The 19641-nt window shown below is 48.9% G+C and overlaps 3 protein-coding genes across 7 annotated transcripts in view; 2 read left to right on the forward strand and 1 right to left on the reverse strand.

The window, feature by feature from the left end:
• Positions 1 to 2100, forward strand: part of asgr1a (asialoglycoprotein receptor 1a) — an 8063-nt gene extending 5963 nt beyond the window's left edge. The window contains exon 8 of the mRNA XM_056443171.1: positions 1846 to 2100. Within this exon, the coding sequence (XP_056299146.1) occupies positions 1846 to 2002 (157 nt within the window). The 3' untranslated portion in view covers positions 2003 to 2100. The remainder of the gene's footprint in view (positions 1 to 1845) is intronic.
• Positions 2101 to 2523: 423 nt separating this feature from the next.
• Positions 2524 to 6066, reverse strand: ift46 (intraflagellar transport 46 homolog (Chlamydomonas)). Of its 5 annotated transcripts, none has more exons than XM_056443170.1 (6): positions 5955 to 6066; positions 4855 to 5617; positions 4462 to 4706; positions 4233 to 4326; positions 3930 to 4061; positions 2524 to 2959 (listed from the first exon to the last, which is right to left on the reverse strand). In XM_056443170.1, the coding sequence occupies exons 2-6, from the start codon at positions 4939 to 4941 to the stop codon at positions 2606 to 2608; spliced, it is 912 nt and encodes a 303-aa protein (XP_056299145.1). In that variant the 5' UTR covers positions 4942 to 5617; positions 5955 to 6066; the 3' UTR covers positions 2524 to 2605. The 5 variants fall into 5 exon arrangements, with proteins under 5 accessions (XP_056299145.1, XP_056299144.1, XP_056299141.1 ...); XM_056443169.1 differs by having other exon boundaries at positions 5894 to 5965; XM_056443166.1 differs by having other exon boundaries at positions 5877 to 5965.
• Positions 6067 to 7145: 1079 nt separating this feature from the next.
• Positions 7146 to 16881, forward strand: slc25a11 (solute carrier family 25 member 11). The gene is made up of 9 exons (XM_056443176.1): positions 7146 to 7334; positions 14564 to 14716; positions 14842 to 14959; positions 15214 to 15302; positions 15591 to 15681; positions 15770 to 15860; positions 15945 to 16044; positions 16171 to 16222; positions 16317 to 16881. The coding sequence occupies exons 1-9, from the start codon at positions 7270 to 7272 to the stop codon at positions 16470 to 16472; spliced, it is 915 nt and encodes a 304-aa protein (XP_056299151.1). The 5' UTR covers positions 7146 to 7269; the 3' UTR covers positions 16473 to 16881.
• Positions 16882 to 19641: the final 2760 nt, after the last annotated feature.

A 19641-nucleotide genomic window follows, 5' to 3' on the forward strand; every position in this document is an offset into this window, starting at 1 on the left:
GGTCTAGTGACGGTACCTGGTCTAGTGACGGTACCTGGTCTAGTGACGGTACCTGGTCTAGTTACGGTACCTGGTCTAGTGACGGTACCTGGTCTAGTTACGGTACCTGGTCTAGAGACGGTACCTGGTCTAGTGACAGTACCTGGTCTAGTTACAGTACCTGGTCTAGTGACGGTACCTGGTCTAGTGACGGTACCTGGTCTAGTGACAGTATCTGGTCTAGTTACAGTACCTGGTCTAGTTACAGTACCTGGTCTAGTGACAGTATCTGGTCTAGTTACAGTACCTGGTCTAGTGACGGTACCTGGTCTAGTGAGAGTACCTGGTCTAGTTACAGTACCTGGTCTAGAGACGGTACCTGGTCTAGTGACAGTACCTGATCTAGTGACAGTACCTGGTCTAGTGACAGTACCTGGTCTAGAGACGGTACCTGGTCTAGTGACAGTACCTGGTCTAGAGACGGTACCTGGTCTAGTTACGGTACCTGGTCTAGAGACAGTACCTGGTCTAGTTACAGTACCTGGTCTAGTGACGGTACCTGGTCTAGTGACGGTACCTGGTCTAGTGACGGTACCTGGTCTAGTTACGGTACCTGGTCTAGAGACGGTACCTGGTCTAGTGACGGTACCTGGTCTAGTGACGGTACCTGGTCCAGTGACAGTACCTGGTCCAGAGGCGGTACCTGGTCCAGTGACAGTACCTGGTCTAGTGACGGTGCCTGGTCCAGAGGCGGCACCTGGTCCAGTGACGGCACCTGGTCCAGTTACGGTACCTGGTCCAGTGACGGCACCTGGTCCAGTGACGTGCCTGGTCTAGTTACGGTACCTGGTCTAGTGACGGTACCTGGTCTAGTGACAGTACCTGGTCTAGTGACAGTACCTGGTCTAGTTACAGTACCTGGTCTAGTTACGGTACCTGGTCTAGTGACGGTACCTGGTCTAGTGACGGTACCTGGTCTAGTTACGGTACCTGGTCTAGTGACAGTACCTGGTCTAGTGACAGTACCTGGTCTAGTTACGGTACCTGGTCTAGTGACAGTACCTGGTCTAGTGACAGTACCTGGTCTAGTGACAGTACCTGGTCTAGTGACGGTACCTGGTCTAGTGACGGTACCTGGTCTAGTTACGGTACCTGGTCTAGTGACAGTACCTGGTCTAGTGACAGTACCTGGTCTAGTGACAGTACCTGGTCTAGAGACGGTACCTGGTCTAGTGACAGTACCTGGTATTAGTGACAGTACCTGGTCTAGTGACGGTACCTGGTCTAGTGACAGTACCTGGTCTAGTGACAGTACCTGGTCTAGAGACGGTACCTGGTCTAGTGACAGTACCTGGTCTAGTGACGGTACCTGGTCTAGTTACAGTACCTGGTCTAGTGACAGTACCTGGTCTAGAGACGGTACCTGGTCTAGTGACAGTACCTGGTCTAGTGACGGTACCTGGTCTAGTGACAGTACCTGGTCTAGAGACGGTACCTGGTCTAGTGACAGTACCTGGTCTAGTGACGGTACCTGGTCTAGAGACGGTACCTGGTCTAGTGACGGTACCTGGTCTAGTGACGGTACCTGGTCTAGTGACAGTACCTGGTCTAGTGACGGTACCTGGTCTAGTGACAGTACCTGGTCTAGAGACGGTACCTGGTCTAGTTACAGTACCTGGTCTAGTGACGGTACCTGGTCTAGTGACAGTACCTGGTCTAGTGACGGTACCTGGTCTAGTGACGGTACCTGGTCTAGTTACGGTACCTGGTCTAGTGACAGTACCTGGTCTAGTGACGGTACCTGGTTGCGCTACGTGGCCTGGCCCTCAGTAAAGCTCTGGCCCGCGGGCCCGTGCCGGTCCCCAGGCGCTGGAAGCCGGGTCAGCCGGACTCGTGGACCGGCCACGGCGTGGGCCCGGGGGACGAGGACTGCGCCCACCTGCTGTTCGACGGGCGGCTCAACGACCTGCACTGCGCCACCAAGCTGCGCTTCGTCTGCCAGCAGCACGGCCAGCGCGGCTGACTCCGCCCACATCCCGATGACATCACGGCCTTCATCATCATCATCCTCCTTTTATCACTCACATATGAGTTACAATAAAGTCTAGAAACATAAAAATACATGTTGGTGTTTTCAGATGGGAACCAATTAGACAGGAAATCTGATAAGAATAAGAATATACACTTTTATTAATCCCCAAGGGGAAATTAGTTCTCTGCATTTAACCCATCCTTAGTTATTAAGGAGCAGTGGGCTGCGGTGAAGCGCCCGGGAAGCAACTGGGGGTTCAGTGCCTTGCTCAAGGACACTTCGACTTGCAACTTATGGGGAGAGCGGGGATCGAACCCACAACCCTGTGGTTGCAGGACGGCCCTCTTACCCCACTGAGCTAAAGCCGCCCACATAGGAAGTGAACAGGAAGTGAGATGGGAAGACAGACAGGAAGTGAGATGGGAAATCAGACAGGAAGTAAGACATGTTGGAAAGGCAGACCCCACGATAACAGTGCAGTGCATTCTGGGAGAAATTAATTAAATTCTGAATTGTTTTAATCAAAGTGTTTATTACAGTATTTATATGAGACTTAATTGATGAATCTATAGATAGTATGCATCGATAGCAGCCCTAGTGCCTCTGGGTGAGGGGCAGCCAGTCCCTGAACTCCAGGTAGAGGCTGAACAGCAGGTACAGGGACTGGATGCGGCTGCCGTACACCGGGATGTCCAGCAGGGCGCACACGGCGTCGGCGTACTGCGCGGCGCCGCACTGCAGCCGGGCCGACGGCAGCCGCAGGCGCCCGATCAGCCGCTCCAGCTCCGGGGGCCACTCCTGCATCAGGGCGTCGATGTCCGGCATCGAGCGGCCGAACTGGACGCTGGTGGGCGGTTTGGAGCGGTGCAGGGCGCCGATGCTGTCCACCCAGCTGTCCAGCACCCGGGGGTGACTGCGGGGGCTGGGGACGCTGGTCACCTTCTTCAGCTGGGGGGACACGGGCGTTAGGGGACAGGAAGCTGGGGGACAGGAAGCTGGGGGACAGCGGGCGTTAGTGGACAGGAAGCTGAGGGACAGGAAGCTGGGGACACGGGCGTTAGGGGACAGGAAGCTGGGGGACAGGAAGCTGGGGGACAGGAAGCTGAGGGACAGCGGGCGTTAGGGGACAGGAAGCTGGGGGACAGGAAGCTGAGGGACAGGAAGCTGGGGGACAGGACGCTGGGGGACAGGAAGCTGGGGCCTTAGGGGACAGGAAGCGGGGGGCCAGGAAGCAGGGGCCCTAGGGGACAGGAAGCTGGGGCCTTAGGGGACAGGAAGCGGGGGGCCCTAGGGGACAGGAAGCTGGGGCCTTAGGGGACAGGAAGCGGGGGGCCCTAGGGGACAGGAAGCTGGGGCCTTAGGGGACAGGAGGCGGGGGCCAGGGACAGGCAGGGGCCTTAGGGGACAGGAAGCGGGGGGCCCTAGGGGACAGGAAGCGGGGGGCCCTAGGGGACAGGAAGCTGGGGCCTTAGGGGACAGGAAGCGGGGGGCCAGGAAGCAGGGGCCCTAGGGGACAGGAAGCGGGGGCCCTAGGGGACAGGAAGCAGGGGCCCTAGGGGACAGGAAGCGGGGGCCCTAGGGGACAGGAAGCAGGGGCCCTAGGGGACAGGCGGGGGCCCTAGGGACAGGAAGCTGGGGCCCTAGGGGACAGGAGCCAGGGGACAGGGGCCCTAGGGACAGGAAGCGGGGCCCTAGGGACAGGAAGCTGGGGCCTTAGGGGACAGGAAGCGGGGGGCCAGGAAGCAGGGGCCCTAGGGGACAGGAAGCTGGGGCCTTAGGGGACAGGAAGCGGGGGCCCTAGGGGACAGGAAGCAGGGGGCCCTAGGGGACAGGAAGCTGGGGCCTTAGGGGACAGGAAGCGGGGGCCCTAGGGGACAGGAAGCAGGGGGCCCTAGGGGACAGACTCGTGGACCCTCACCTGGGCCGCCCCCTGCTGCTTGCTCTCCTCAGACAGCCACAGGCTCATCACCGTGGGGTCGGACTGCTTCACGCTGGGCTCGTCCAGCAGCAGCAGGCCCAGGCCGTCCGCCTTACCGTCCGGCCTCGGCACCTGAACGCCACACAGGGCAGAGGTCACACAGGGCAGAGGTCACACAGGGCAGAGGTCACACAGGGCAGAGGCCACACAGGGCAGAGGTCACACAGGGCAGAGGTCACACAGGGCAGAGGTCACACAGGGCGAGGACCCATTGGACCTGCTGACCCGGGTCACTTCCTGTACCTTGAGGAAGGCGTCGATGTCGCCCACAGCCGGGATGAAGTCCGGGATGAAGGGCTTCAGGCTGTGGTCCAGCTCCAGGGCCTGGGGGCTGTAGCTGGGGGGGGGGGGGGCACATGAGACGATTACTGGTGCATCATGGGAAATATTTCATTTCATTGAGAGCGTTTAAGGAGTGTCGTGTCCTCAGTGTCTCAGGAGTGCCTTGCTCAAGGACACCTCTGCTGCTCACCGCGTGATGTACTGGAACAGCTCCCTGATCTCGGTGCTGACGGGCAGGTGGGCGTAGTCCGCCGGGTCGTACGCCCCCTCCGGAGCCTCGCCGGGCTCCTCGTCTTCATCAGAATCGTCTTCATCAGAGACCTCCTCCTCCTCCTCCTCCTCCTCGCTCGTTGGCTGAGGAGCGTGGTCCTCGTCTAAATCGTCGCTGTTGGTGGATAATAGGCCACGCCCCCTCCGGCTCCTCCTGGAGTCCGACTGAAAACACAGGAATCATCTTCATCATCATCTTCATCAGAGTGTTTAGTCCAAACAAGACATCTTCTGTCCAGAGGCTCGACACACATGCAGCACCGTGTTGTCCTGCCACTGTGTACTCACGAGTACTCTCGGACCGGGCCGTTACCTGCGGGCTGTGCACCTCCTCCGGGTCCAGCACCTCCAGGCTCTCGTCGTACGGCTGGTTCTTCAGCATCTCAGCGTCTCGCTCCATGGGACCTCCCGGTGAGCTCCCGGGGTACCGGAGGGACGTGTCTCTCCCGGTGAGCTCCCGGGGTACCGGAGGGACGTGTCTCTCCCGGTGAGCTCCCGGGGTACCGGAGGGACGTGTCTCTCCCGGTGAGCTCCCGGGGTACCGGAGGGACGTGTCTCTCCCGGTGAGCTCCCGGGGTACCGGAGGGACGTGTCTCTCCCGGTTAGCTCCTGGTTAGCTCCCGGGGTACCGGAGGGACGTGTCTCTCCCGGTTAGCTCCCGGGGTACCGGAGGGACGTGTCTCTCCCGGTTAGCTCCCGGGGTACCGGAGGGACGTGTCTCTCTCGGTTAGCTCCTGGTTAGCTCCCGGGGTACCGGAGGGACGTGTCTCTCTCGGTTAGCTCCTGGTTAGCTCCCGGGGTACCGGAGGGACGTGTCTCTCCCGGTTAGCTCCTGGTTAGCTCCCGGGGTACCGGAGGGACGTTTCTCTCTCGGTTAACGCGCTGTCGGTTCTTGCTCCGGTTATCGACGAGCATCAGAAAGCAGTTGTCCGGAGGACATCACCGCGGGAGGACGCATACAGACCAACCACCGAGCTGTATCCTGGCAACGGAGCCGCAATGCATCACGGGAGTGTCGTCTTCTTCTTCTTCTTCTTTTGGCGGCAAACAACTGTCAGGTGCATTACCGCCCCCAGCTGGAATGGAGTGGATCAGGATGACCATGCCTTCTCCTATCACCAAATAATTCGAAATAAAATAACAAAAACTACGAAACAAAACAATATCAAGGACTGTTTTTGATTTAACTTTATTTAAATCCAGTGGAAAAACAAACAAGGAAACACTTCCATCTCGTGTTGGGACAGAAGTTAACAATAAGAATAAGAATGTGTTTTACAAAATAATAACGCTTTTTATAATATACAAATAATAGTATTGAAAGGCTACTGATACCGTCACAGACTCGAGACCTGAAGGTAGGAGCAGACGGACCGGACTTTATTCCGGTAGAATCACAGAGTCCCCACATACCTCGACTTCCGCAGTTGCGTTCACAGGCCTCCCGTGCAGGGTTGCCAGGTCTGTGACAAAACCAGCCCAATGGCCAATAAAACCAGCCCAAAAACCAGCCGAATATCAGAACTCAAAATATGCCCATAGCTCCTTCATAATGCCCCCCTGAGATAGGAAAGTGACCCACTGCGAGCGTTGTCGACGGGGGGCGGGGGGGGGGAGTTTGCTCAACTGTGTGCGCGGATGTGTCGGCGTGTACGTGCTGATCTGGAGTCAGTTTGGTAGGATTTGGGTATACATAAATTATTTCATTTTAAATATGGATTTTTATTTCAAGATATTCATGTAATTTGCATGCAAAATAGGTCTACCCGAACCAGCGGACAAACAATTCAACCCGCGGCAACACTTCAAAAGTAGGCCAATTCCGCGGGAAAACCGCGGACCTGGCAACACTGCTCCCGTGTCAGCTCCAAAGAGGCGGGCTCTTTGGAGCTGACACCCAATGAGCGTGGGGGAATTGCAAAGCCTGGCATTCTATTGGATGCCAGTCACATCGATCATTTCCTGCTTCAATTTACGTTTGTTTTGCTTAACAACAAACGGAAATGTGTTCATATTGATAATATGATTATATTAACTTGGATAATTTTTTGAATTCATTGTATGATATGATAGTATTAAAATATATATATATATATATATACATATGTGTATGTAGGTGAGGTGGTGGGATCTACGTACTATACATATATTTATTTATACATTTATTTGGGCTACTAAAAAATATAAAATGTAAATATAGTTTTCACAAAATAGTTTTACAAACACAATAATAAAATTTAAAAAATATTTGATAAGTGAGCTGTTCTAAATCAGTGAGAAAGTACACTATCGATCTAAACTACATTTACAGTTAAAATGTGTTTAAATGTTTTTCATATTCACAGCGAATCCTCGAAGTGATCGTTTCTTTTGTATTGTAGTACTTATTGTGATTGTGTAGTACTTATTGTGTTTGTATGTTTTTATGTTCACTGTATGCACCTATACACCAGAACAAATTCCAGGTAGGTGTAAACCTACTTGGCAATAAATACTATTCTGATTTTACTCACGAGAGCTCAGATCAACGGGGGTTCCTGAACGCAACCAACCGACCCTCGCTGTTGGTTGGCTCTTCCTGCTCGCCTCCTGATTGGTCCGCTGCAGTCTCCGAGCTCCACAGAGTCACCTTGGCCCGGCTGCTGAGCTGCTGTACCGGCTTCCGAGAGCAGGTGTTCGGCTCAGAGGCACTCAGGCAGGCGGCGGGAATCTGACCGGGCACTCAAACATGGCGGAGCCAAAGCTGAAGACCTCTCCGAAGGCCATCAAGTTCCTGTTCGGGGGTCTGGCCGGGTAGGTCACGTGACTTCGTGCTAATGTCAGCCAGCAGTCAGGGCGGCTAACAGGTGCTAACCGCTGCTACGTGGTTACCGGGTTACCTGGTTACCGGGTTACCTGTTACCTGGTGAAGTTGGCGTGAGGCCGTTCTCTGGCTCGTGTGTGAACGGTGACGTAGAGCTCTGACCCGGCGGGAGATGCATCTCTGGGTAATTGACAGTGACGTCACATCCTCTCATTAAGTAACAGACGCGTCATCAGCAGATTGATCACTGGTCAAGTTTTGATTGATCAGTGGTAAAGTATTGATCAGTGTTAAAGTATTGATCAGTGGTAAAGTATTGATCAGTGGTAAAGTATTGATCAGTGTTAAAGTATTGATCAGTGGTAAAGTATTGATCAGTGGTAAAGTATTGATCAGTGGTAAAGTATTGATCAGTGGTAAAGTATATGGGCGACTATGGGTGAGTGGGTAGCAGGTCCGTCTTTCAATCAGGGGGTTGGAGGTTCAATCCCCACCCTAGTCAATGTGTCCTTGAGCAAGACACTGAACCCTGAATTGCTCCCTGCAGGGGTGGGCAACCTTTTTGACCTGCGGGCCACAATGGGTTCTAAAATGTGACAGAGGGGCCGGGCCAGGAGCATTTGGACACGCAATGTAATTTATTAAACCTGGAGATTGCGTCTGTTTTTTATACATTTCAATTTAAGGTGCAAAGTTAAAGTTATCAACATTTACTGGAAAGAGATCAATGGAATCACTTTCAACATTCAAAACAAATTATTACACAACGAAATACTCAAGCTCAATCATTTCTAATTGTTTTAAACCCCGCAAAATAATGGACGGATTGTCCTGAGAGATACTGTATTAAATATCCTGCCTGCAGCAGAAACTAGAAAGGGGTCTTTAAATTGAGGGCGATGTGGCGTCATCTGGTCAGCATGTGTATGAACCCGTCACAAACAGACAGCGCTTTACTCGAGAAAATATGACCCTAAAGCTGACAATTGAAGTTCGATTTTTAAAAATTATTCATATCTCTTCTGAAAACACACCTTTACTCATGTGGACGAACTGTTTTGGTGTTTGAAATTGGTTTACCAAAGGTCATAGGTTCACAAAAGCAGTGAAATATCTGAATACAATGCTAGATACATGTAATTGCACCTGTCCATCCTGGAGAGGGATCCTCCTCTGTTCTCTCCTGAAGGGTTCTTTTGGAGTTTTTCCTGATCTGATGTGAGGTCAAAGGTCAAAGGTCAGGGATGTCTATGTGTACAGATTGTAAAGCACTCCGAGACAAATTTGTAATTTGTGAAATTGGGCTCTACAAATAAACTGAATTGAATTGAATGTGGAAAACCAAATTTTGTATTAACGTTTTTTGAGTAAAAATGATGTGTCTGTCACACATTCACCAAAATGATAAAGATGGGACTGAGAAATGACTTCATATTGCAGATAAAGCTTCATGGGGTGTGTGCAAATAAAAAATGACCATTACATTTATTTATTTTATAAATATGTATTGTACATAATAATAAAAAATCTACATTATATACATGTTGAGAAATAGAAAACAGAACAGAACTATTGACAGACTATTTACAATATGGCTTCACTATAATAACATCATGTCATCGTGTCATGGTCCTCCGGGGCACGAGACCTCTCTGCTGGCCGGGCAGGTGGAGCTGCAGGTGGAGCTGCAGGTGGAGCTGCAGGTGGAGCTGCAGGCGCTGGTGAATCCTCTCTGTAAAATACAATACTAGTCAGCACCGCGCACATCTAACGGACACCGTGACACGTAACGATGTAAAGACTCTTACTCGGTCCAGGTGGATCTCTTCTGGCTGCGTGTTCCTCCTGTGGCTCTGCAGCTCCTCCTCCAGGCTCCGCGCTGCTCGCCAAAATCACTGTGGCTGTTTCTCAATGAGCCTCATCTGTGTGGTGGGCGGGTCCTTTGTGATTTACTGAGTGTTCATTGGTTGTTTTTTTCCGCAAAATGTTGACAAACGGATTGACAAATCATGGTGAAGGGTTTCGTGTGACGAGTACTTTCCTCGCCAACGCACACCGGAAGTAAACAAAGCTGCGATTTGGACAAGTTCGGCGGGCCGGATTAAAAAGCCTAACGGGCCGGATGTGGCCCGCGGGCCGTAGTTTGCCCATGTCTGGTGTAGTGTGTATGAATGTGACAGGATTGTAAGTCGCTTTGGATAAAAGCGTCAGCTAAATGACATGTAATAATGTAATGTATTGATCAGTGGTAAAGTATTGATCAGTGGTAAAGTATTGATCAGTGGTAAAGTATTGATCAGTGGTAAAGTATTGATCAGTGGTAAAGGATTGATCGATCAGTGTTCATAAATATCTTTCTGGATCAATACTTCATGAATGCGTTCCGTTGTTGTTTCTGTGTATTCAACATCGTTGATATTCTATGAAACCCTCCTGAGTCGTGAGAGAACCTCAACAGTCCAACCTGGACCTCTGAGCCTGGTGAGAGTTGTGTCACGTGGTCCAGAGTCACAGACCTCAGACCAGTTCTGAAGACGCAAAGAAAGATACGGCTCCTGGTCTGATGGGGACCTTTAAACCAGCCAGACTCATTCTAGCTGAAGCCCCTAGCCCCACGGGGCTAACTGTAGCCCCTAGCCCCATGGGGCTAACTCTAGCCCCTAGCCCCATTCAATTCAGTTTATTTGTAGAGCCCAATTTCACAAATTACAAATTTGTCTCGGAGTGCTTTACAATCTGTACACATAGACATCCCTGCCCCAAAACCTCACATCGGACCAGGAAAAACTCCCAAATAACCCTTCAGGGGGAAGAAGGTCAGAACCCTTGAGGAGAGAACAGAGGAGGATCCCTCTCCAGGATGGACAGAACAATAGATGTAATGTGTACAGAAGGACAGATTTAGAGTTAAAATACATTCAATGAATGTGACAGAGTGGATGAATAGTTCATAGTAGGCTTATTCCACGATGGAGACCTCCACGATCCATTAGGCAGATGGCGGTGGGGAGGAGGAGTGGGCGGAGTCTCAACAGTGGGCGGAGTCTCAACAGGACAGTGGCGTGGTCAGGAGCAGGAACTCCACGACCTAGACCTCAATGATCCATCAGGCAGATAGGATCTATGCCGTCTCATAGGGTCCAATGACCCCATGAGACGTGAAGTCAAAAGGACTCCGGGGAGAAAGCAGAGTTAGTAACGTGTGATTGAGAGATGAAAATTCATCCTTAAGGAGAGAGAAGAGGAGAGAGGAGCTCAGTGCATCCTAAACGTCCCCCGGCAGCTATAAGCCTATAGCAGCATATCAAGGGGCTGGACCAGGTGAACCTGATTCAGCCCTAACTATAAGCTCTGTCAAAGAGGAAGGTCTTAAGTCTACTCTTAAACGAGGTGACTGTGTCTGCCTCCCGGACTGAAGGTGAAGCTGGTTCCATAGAAGAGGAGCTTGATAACTAAAGGCTCTGGCTCCCATTCTACTTTTTAAGACTCTAGGAACTACAAGTAGTCCCGCATTTAGTGAGTGTAGCTCTCTAGTGGGGCAATATGGTACTAAGCTCCTTAAGATATGATGGTGCATCACCAATCAAGGCTTTGTAGGTTAAGAGAAGAATTTTAAAAGTGATTCTTGATTTTACTGGGAGCCAGTGCAGAGCAGCTAGTGCAGGAGTGATGTGATCTCTTTTCTTAGTTTTAGTGAGAACACGAGCTGCAGCATTCTGGATCAACTGGAGGGACCTAAGAGATTTATTAGAGCAGCCTGATAATAAGGAGTTGCAGTAATCCAGTCTCGAAGTAACGAACGCGTGAACCAATTTTTCTGCATCTTTTTCAGACAAGATGTGCCTGATTTTTGAAATATTACGTAGGTGAAAGAATGCAGTCCTTGAGATTTGCTTTACGTGGGAGTTAAAGGACAAGTCCCGATCATGGGGCTAACTGTAGCCCCTAGCCCCATGGGGCTAACTGTAGCCCCCCGGGGCTAACTGTAGCCCCTAGCCCAGGGGTGGGCAAACTTTTTGACCTGCGCAGAGCTACCAACTCTCACGGTTTCGCCGTGTGACACACGCTTTTGCATGTTTTCACACGCTCTCACGCCACACAACCAATTTCTCACGGCAAAAGAAATTCTGATTTTGGGCCGAGGCGCGTTGGTTTCTTTTCAAACTCCGCGACGATAGATGGCGCTAAGGAGCGCATCTGTAAACCTGTTCGCTGCATAGACATCCTATTCACCCCAAAGAGTCCCGGAGTCAGCAACAGAAGAAGATTTTCAAACAGACACAACGAGCAGAGACGACGGTGTGTTAATGCAGGGCTCTCAAGTGTCACGCATTGAGCGTGAGACTCACGCATTTCGGTCTTACGTCACGCACTCCCGCCACACATCGTATTTCTCACGCTGAAAAAACTCTCGGCTATTTAATGTTTTAATGTGCCGCAGCACGCCAACATGAGCCGCGCTGCCCTCACCGTGGAGGAATCAAGCGCTCCCCTGGAGTTCTGCTGTGAGGAGCCACTTATCAGCCAATCAAAAAGAAGAAATGGGCCACAATAGCCAATCAGAAAAAAACCTATCTGGGTACAATTCAATCCAGCAACCAATGAAAATAAAGCATCCTGGATAGATATGTCACTCTTGCCTGTCTTCAAAACTTAAGAGCCCTGTTAATGACATGTGGTTCAATTAAGTACTCACTCTCTTAAACTTTAAATCTTGAAATAATTCGTTGTGCTTGTGCGTGTGATTTTGTGTGGTGATGTAAACTCAGCTGTCATAAGGAGCAGCAGGAGAGCACCTTGTTAACCTCTTGGTATCCTGCATGCTCAACACATCAGAGCATTGTTTATTAAAGCTGCCCACATAGCATTTATCACTTTATTTACAGGCCTAGGAAAAGGACCCTCTCAAAAATTTTCAAAACAGCACTTTGAACAAATAAGATGTATTATAAAGAATTTAACATAAAGACAGGACATTTGTGCAATAGAATTCGGCATGTTTTTGTAAATGAAAGTAGAGTTATTAAAAAACATTTTAATTCTTTACGGTAGCAAAGATGTCTCGTAAAAGCCCTTTGCCAGGCCAGAGTGCAGGGTACAACATGGGTACAACATGGGTACAACATGGGTACAACGCCAAATTAAATCAAGATTCCTGATATTTGAGCCACCAACGTGTGTGGCTGCGTGCGCGGCAACATATTGGTCACCCCCGACAAAATCTCACTCCAAGGTTTTTTGAAAAGTTGGCAGCTCTGCCTGCGGGCCACATTCGGTTCTAAAATGTGACAGAGGGGCCGGGCCAGGAGCATTTGGACACGCAATGTAATTTATTAAACCTGGAGATTGCATCTGTTTTTTATACATTTCAATTTAAGGTGCAAAGTTAAAGTTATCAACATTTACTGGAAAGAGATCAATGGAATCACTTTCAACATTAAAAACAAATTACCCAACGAAATACTCAAGCTCAATAATTTCTAATTGTTTTAAACCCCGCAAAATAATGGACGGATTGTCCTGAGAGATAGACTGTATTAAATATCCTGCCTGCAGCAGAAACTAGAAAGGGGTCTTTAAATTGAGGGCAATGTGGCGTCATCTGGTCAGCATGTGTATGAACCCATCACAAACAGACAGCGCTTTACTCGAGAAAATATGACCCTAAAGCTGACAATTGAAGTTCGATTTTTAAAAATTATTCATATCTCTTCTGAAAACACACCTTTACTCATGTGGACGAACTGTTTTGGTGTTTGAAATTGGTTTACCAAAGGTCATAGGTTCACAAAAGCAGTGAAATATCTGAATACAATGCTAGATACATGTAATTGCACCTGTCCATCCTGGAGAGGGATCCTCCTCTGTTGTTCCTGATCCGATGTGAGGTCAAAGGTCAGGGATGTCTATATGCACAGATTGTAAAGCACTCCCGATTCAAATTTGTGAAATTGGTCTCTACAAATAAACTGAATTGAATAAATGAGGAAAACCAAATTTTGTATAAACGTTTTTTTAGTAAAAATGATGTGGTCTGTGACACATTCACCAAAATGATAAAGATGGGACTGAGAAATGACTTCATATTGCAGATAAAGTTTCATGGGGTGTGTGCAAATAAAAAATGACCATTACATTTTTTTGTTATTATAAATATGTATTGTACATAAATAAATAAATAAAACTACATTATATACATGTTGAGAAATAGAAAACAGAACACAACTATTGACAGACTATTTACAATATGGCGTCACTATAATAACATCATGTCATCGTGTCAAGAGAGCTCTCTGCTGGCCGGGCAGGTGGAGCTGCAGGCTGCGCTGCAGGCGCTGGTGAATCCTCTCTGTAAAATACAAGACTAGTCAGCATCGCGCACAAGTTACGGACACCGGGACGGACACCGGGACACGTAACGTGTAGTAAAGACTAAAGACTCTTACCCGGTCCAGGTGGATCTCTTCTGGCTGCGTGTTCCTCCTGTGGCTCTGCAGCTCCTCCTCCAGGCTCCGCGCTGCTCGCCAAAATCACTGTGGCTGTTTCTAAATGAGTCTCATCTGTGTGGTGGGCGGGTCCTTTGTGATTTACTGAGTGTTCATTGGTTGTTTTTTTCCGCAAAATGTTGACAAACGGATTGACAAATCATGGTGAAGGGTTTCGTGTGACGAGTACTTTCCGCGCCAACGCACACCGGAAGTAAACAAAGCTGCGATTTGGACAAGTTCGGCGGGCCGGATTAAAAAGCCTAACGGGCCGGATGTGGCCCGCGGGCCGTAGTTTGCCCATGTCTGCCCTAGCCCCACGGGGCTAGCTGAGGTCCTGATTGGTTGCTGGTGGGTATTGTCTCGATGTGTGGGGGACCAAAGGGCTCAAGATGTGTTCCATTTCATCTGAACTTCTCATGTAATCTGATGACGTGCTGTACAAGCCGTCTGGAGCCTTCAGAGGGTTGATCTGTCCAGCCTCACTGTTGCATTGTGGGTCATTTCTGATCCGTCTTAAATGTCACAACCGTTGACCTTTGAAAGGTCAGAGTGACGGACAGCTGCTGAGGAGGAGGGGGAGGAGGGGCATGAGGTGGGGGCTCCATGTGGGGACAGTCTGTTTATAGACAAACAACTGAAACAATGTCTGTCTTGACCTCTCTCTCCCCCCTCTCTCTCTCTCCCCTCTCTCTCTCCCCCCTCTCTCTCTCTCTCCCCCCCCCCCCCCCCAGCATGGCGGCCACGGTCTTCGTCCAGCCTCTGGACCTGGTGAAGAACCGGATGCAGCTGAGCGGTCAGGGGACGAAGGCCCGCGAGTACAAGACCAGCTTCCACGCCCTGTTCTCCATCCTGAAGAACGAGGGTGTGGGCGGCATCTACACGGGGTAGGGCCGCCACGAATACTTCACATGGTACTCTGAGTACTTCACACGGTACTCTGAGTACTTCACATGGTACTCTGAGTACTTCACACGGTACTCTGAGTAGAACTGATGGTACTTGGTTCCAGGCTCTCGGCCGGGCTGCTGCGCCAGGCCACGTACACCACGACCCGCCTGGGAATCTACAGCATCCTGTTTGAGAAGATGACCGGAGAGGACGGCCGGCCGCCCAACTTCCTGCTCAAGGTATGTGAGGGCGGAGCCTCTCGCTGCCCTAAGGGCGGAGCCTCTCGCTGCCCTAAGGGCGGAGCCTCTAGCTGCCTTCAGGGCGGAGTCTCTCGCTGCCTTCAGGGCGGAGTCTCTCGCTGCCTTCAGGGCGGAGCCTCTAGCTGCCTTCAGGGCGGAGCCTCTCGCTGCCTTCAGGGCGGAGCCTCTCGCTGCCTTCAGGGCGGAGCCTCTAGCGGCCTTCACACACACCAACCCTGTGGCTCCCCCTACAGGCACTGATCGGGATGACGGCCGGAGCTACAGGAGCGTTTGTGGGGACACCAGCAGAAGTGGCTCTGATCAGGATGACGGCTGATGGACGGTGAGACATATATATCTATAAATATGTGTGTGTGTATATATATATTTTTATTTATACAAATATATATGATGTGTGTATACATATATATATTTATTTATATAAATATATTTATATGTGTGTGTGTGTACATATATATATATTTGTATTTTCTTTCTTCTGTGATTAACACAGCAGGACTTCACACTGTTGATCCTATTTTGGGTTTGACATGACAACATGAACCCAGGTGATGTTTTATTTTGTTGAATAATATCTCTTCCCCCCCTCTCTCTCTCTCTCTCTCTCCAGTCTCCCTCCAGACCAGAGGAGAGGTTACAGTAATGTGTTCAACGCTCTGGCCAGAATTACCAGAGAGGAAGGATTCACCATGCTGTGGAGGGTGAGCTCATGATGACATCACAGAGCTGAGCTCATGATGTGTGTACTGTGATGATGTACTCTGTGTACTAATACTCAGTGTGTTTTAGGGGTGTGTTCCTACCATGGCTCGAGCTGTCGTGGTGAACGCCGCTCAGCTCGCCTCGTACTCACAGACCAAACAGGCTCTACTGGACTCGGGTACACACAGTACACACATGTACTACACTCATGTACACACAAAAACATAACCCAGACCGTAACGTGTACTTTGTGTATTTTCAGGGTATTTTGGAGACGACATTCTGTGTCACTTCTGTGCCAGTATGATCAGCGGCCTGGTTACCACGGTAGCATCCATGCCCGTAGACATCGTCAAGACCAGGTGAGACCACCAGGGCCGGGTGAGACCACCAGGGCCGGGTGAGACCACCAGGGCCGGGTGAGACCACCAGGGCCGGGTGAGACCTCAGTCCCTCGTGGACCAGGTTTAACTTGTCCTTGTCTCCAGGATCCAGAGCATGAGGATGATCGACGGGAAACCGGAGTATAAAAACGGTTTGGTGAGTGTGCCTCATGTACAACACACGTAGATGTATATAATATACGTATACTTGTGTATATATACACGCATATACCCTCTGCTCGGCCCTCCAGGAGGTGCTGCTGCGCGTGGTGAGGAACGAGGGCTTCTTCTCCCTGTGGAAAGGCTTCACGCCGTACTACGCCCGGCTCGGGCCGCACACCGTGCTCACCTTCATCTTCCTGGAGCAGATGAACCGGCTCTACAAGACCCGGGTCCTGGACCGCTGACACCACAAACACACACACACAGAGACCTCACATCTTCAGAACTCCAAGCTGAGGGATTTAAAGGAACAGTCACGCTGCTGTTCTTCTGTTCACACTCTGGTGGACTGTTCCTTTAAGAGGATTGCACACACATCCCTGTACTTCTGTCTTTGTGGGGACCCTCATTTACATAACCCTGACCCAGAACCAGGTCTGAAGGTGACACCCAGGGTGGTCCTCACAAACATGTTCACATACACACATACAGTGTTTTCAGTTCTTATTGTAAAGAAGAGAATGTTGAATCCATGTAGTTCAACCATCATTAGGGATGTTGTCAATAATAATAATAATGCGTTGCATCTGTAAATCTGTGACTCCTCCGCACGGCATCATGGGAAAGGTGGAAGAATAAACAGTGTGCGCCTCACTTGGTTTCTTGTCCCTCTGTGAATTATATTCTGTTATTCTACTGGTTACTGTACCTTTAAATACATTTAGTATTGATATTATTCTTTGCTTCAACTCTTGTGCATATAACTATTCATTCGCATAATCTTACTTTATTATGACTATTGAATATTATAACTATTTCCAAAATACAAAGATTTGTCTAAAAATATTAAATATTTAAAACTATTTCCAAAATATTTTCCTCCTATAACATTTTTTAAATATATTTAAATACTACAACTGTATTTTTATAATCTTTTCCTCAAAATAATACAACATAGAGTATATTGTATATATTTTATAACAAGTTAACTAGAATATTTTATATAAATGATATATATGAATAGATTTATATATACATATATATATATTATAATTTGTGTATTTAAATCTATTCATATATATATATTATAGTGTATATATATATTCATGTATAATAAATATGAATATATATTATATCTTATATTATAGTTTATCATATTTATATATATTATATTTATATATATTATCTATATATTATAGTATATAATATTTATATATATATGTGAGTGTCTTGACAGGAAACAGGAAGTTGAATCCGTTGGATTCAAACAGCCGCTGATTGGTTGATCACTTAAATACCACCTTAAATACACCCAGGCGGCCCTGAGCTGTTCCGGTTTTAAGGTGGAACGTCACAGTGAATCCATAATGAGTCTTTAAAGTAAACGATGACGTCATCACTGCTCCGCATGAGGACTGTAGCACAGCCGCGTCGTCAAAACGAAGCCAGGTGCATGATGGGAGATGTAGGCTCCAGGATGGTCCTCTGTGTCGCGGAGCTGCAGTTTGAGACGCACGTCTTCTTGGCGTCGTCCTGCCAACCGGAAGCTGCGGTTCGTGACAGGAAGTGGAACACTTTCATTACCCTCAATGTGTGCGTTGTTCCTGCTTCGCCTTATAAGGACACACACTTCCTATTCGTTGAGACCACTTCCTCTTCTCCCCGATACAGAGGAAGTGCTCTCTCACTTCCTCTGCTCCTCTGAGCTCATGGTTAGCCTAGCTTAGCACAACGACTGGAGGGAACTGTTAGCCTAGCTTAATTAAACTACTAAAGTTACTAATACTAGTATTAGTATACTACTACTGATGTTAATACTATTACTGATGTTACCACTACTGCTACTGCTAATACTACTACTACTGCTGCTACTACTACTGCTCTTAATACTACGACTACTGCTACTGATACTGCTAAAGTTACTAGTTCTAATATGTGTTTTCCCCAGGGTATGCATCTTTTAGCTGCTGCTTGTACAAACCTGTTCACAGCCACACCCTCTGTCTCACACACACACACACACACACACACACACACACATCAGGCGTGAAATCGTCACAAACCTCCCTGGGGTCAAAGGTCACAGCAGAGCTGACTGACCAGGTTCTACCTGAGGAGACATTTTGAGACACACTGGTTCTACTCATACAACTAGTCCTACTAGTAACATTATTACTAGAAGTACTACTGGTACTACCAGTATTATGACTACTATTCAATTTAGAGTATTTTCGTAAAGCCCAATTTCACAAATTATGAATTTGCCTCAGCGGGCTTTACAATCTGTACACATACGACATCCCTGACCTTTGACCTCACATCGACTACCACTACAACTACTAATATAACTACTAGTACTACTACTACTACAACTACTACTGAGTGCATTTATTCATGGATGTGTTAGGAGTACAAGTACTTTAAACCAGTTCTGTTCCCCAGGGCTCTCAAGTCTCACGCATTGAGCGTGAGACTCACGCATTTCGGTCTTATCTCACGCACTCCCGCCACACATCGAATTCCTCACGCTGAAAAAACCTCTCGGCTATTTAATGCTTGAATGCAGGGGTGCTCAATACGCCGATCGATTGTTCCGCTGCAGAGCTCCGACGCCGGTCGGATGGAGCAAAAAAATAGTCACTACCCCCCCCCCCCCGTCAACAACTCTTTTCGGCTCGATGCCGGCGCGCGCAACGGTCAGCTGTATCGGGTGCTGATGGAAATCTCACGCTTGCCTGTCTTCAAAACTTGAGAGCCCTGGTTCCCACTGAGCCACACAGTGGCAACGTTTTAACACGTCGCTCACATCCACAGGCCTGAACCAGTCCAGGTATTCAGGGGAGTGTGTGTGTATGTGTGTGACTGTGTGTGACTGTGTGTGACTGTGTGTGACTGTGTGTGACTGTGTGTGTATGTGTGTGTATGTGTGTGACTGTGTGTGACTGTGTGTGACTGTGTGTGTATGTGTGTGACTGTGTGTGACTGTGTGTGACTGTGTGTGACTGTGTGACTGTGTGTGACTGTGTGTGACTGTGTGTGTGTGTGTGACTGTGACTGTGTGTGACTGTGTGTGACTGTGTGTGACTGTGTGTGACTGTGTGTGTGTGACTGTGTGTGTATGTGTGTGACTGTGTGTGACTGTGTGTGACTGTGTGTGACTGTGTGTGTATGTGTGTGACTGTGTGTGACTGTGTGTGACTGTGTGTGACTGTGTGTGTATGTGTGTGTATGTGTGTGACTGTGTGTGACTGTGTGTGTGTGTGTATGTGTGTGACTGTGTGTGACTGTGTGTATGTGTGTGACTGTGTGTGTATGTGTGTGTATGTGTGTGACTGTGTGTGACTGTGTGTGACTGTGTGTGACTGTGTGTGTGACTGTGTGTGTATGTGTGTGACTGTGTGTGACTGTGTGTGT

This window comes from Pseudoliparis swirei, chromosome 21 (genome assembly GCF_029220125.1).
Source record: "Pseudoliparis swirei isolate HS2019 ecotype Mariana Trench chromosome 21, NWPU_hadal_v1, whole genome shotgun sequence".
NCBI classification, from domain to species: domain Eukaryota; kingdom Metazoa; phylum Chordata; class Actinopteri; order Perciformes; family Liparidae; genus Pseudoliparis; species Pseudoliparis swirei.

Bases quoted from the DNA above. Each gene is read 5' to 3' on its own strand.
- ift46 (XM_056443170.1), bottom strand. From the start codon at position 4,941: ATGGAGCGAGACGCTGAGATGCTGAAGAACCAGCCGTACGACGAGAGC. The intron at 4,707-4,854 runs GTAACGGCCCGG...CTGTGTTTTCAG, and splicing joins AGGAGGTGCACAGCCCGCAG to TCGGACTCCAGGAGGAGCCG. The intron at 4,062-4,232 runs GTACAGGAAGTG...TGTGGCGTTCAG, and splicing joins ACATCGACGCCTTCCTCAAG to GTGCCGAGGCCGGACGGTAA.
- slc25a11 (XM_056443176.1), top strand. From the start codon at position 7,270: ATGGCGGAGCCAAAGCTGAAGACCTCTCCGAAGGCCATCAAGTTCCTG. The intron at 15,303-15,590 runs GTGAGACATATA...CTCTCTCTCCAG, and splicing joins AGGATGACGGCTGATGGACG to TCTCCCTCCAGACCAGAGGA. The intron at 16,045-16,170 runs GTGAGACCACCA...CCTTGTCTCCAG, and splicing joins GTAGACATCGTCAAGACCAG to GATCCAGAGCATGAGGATGA.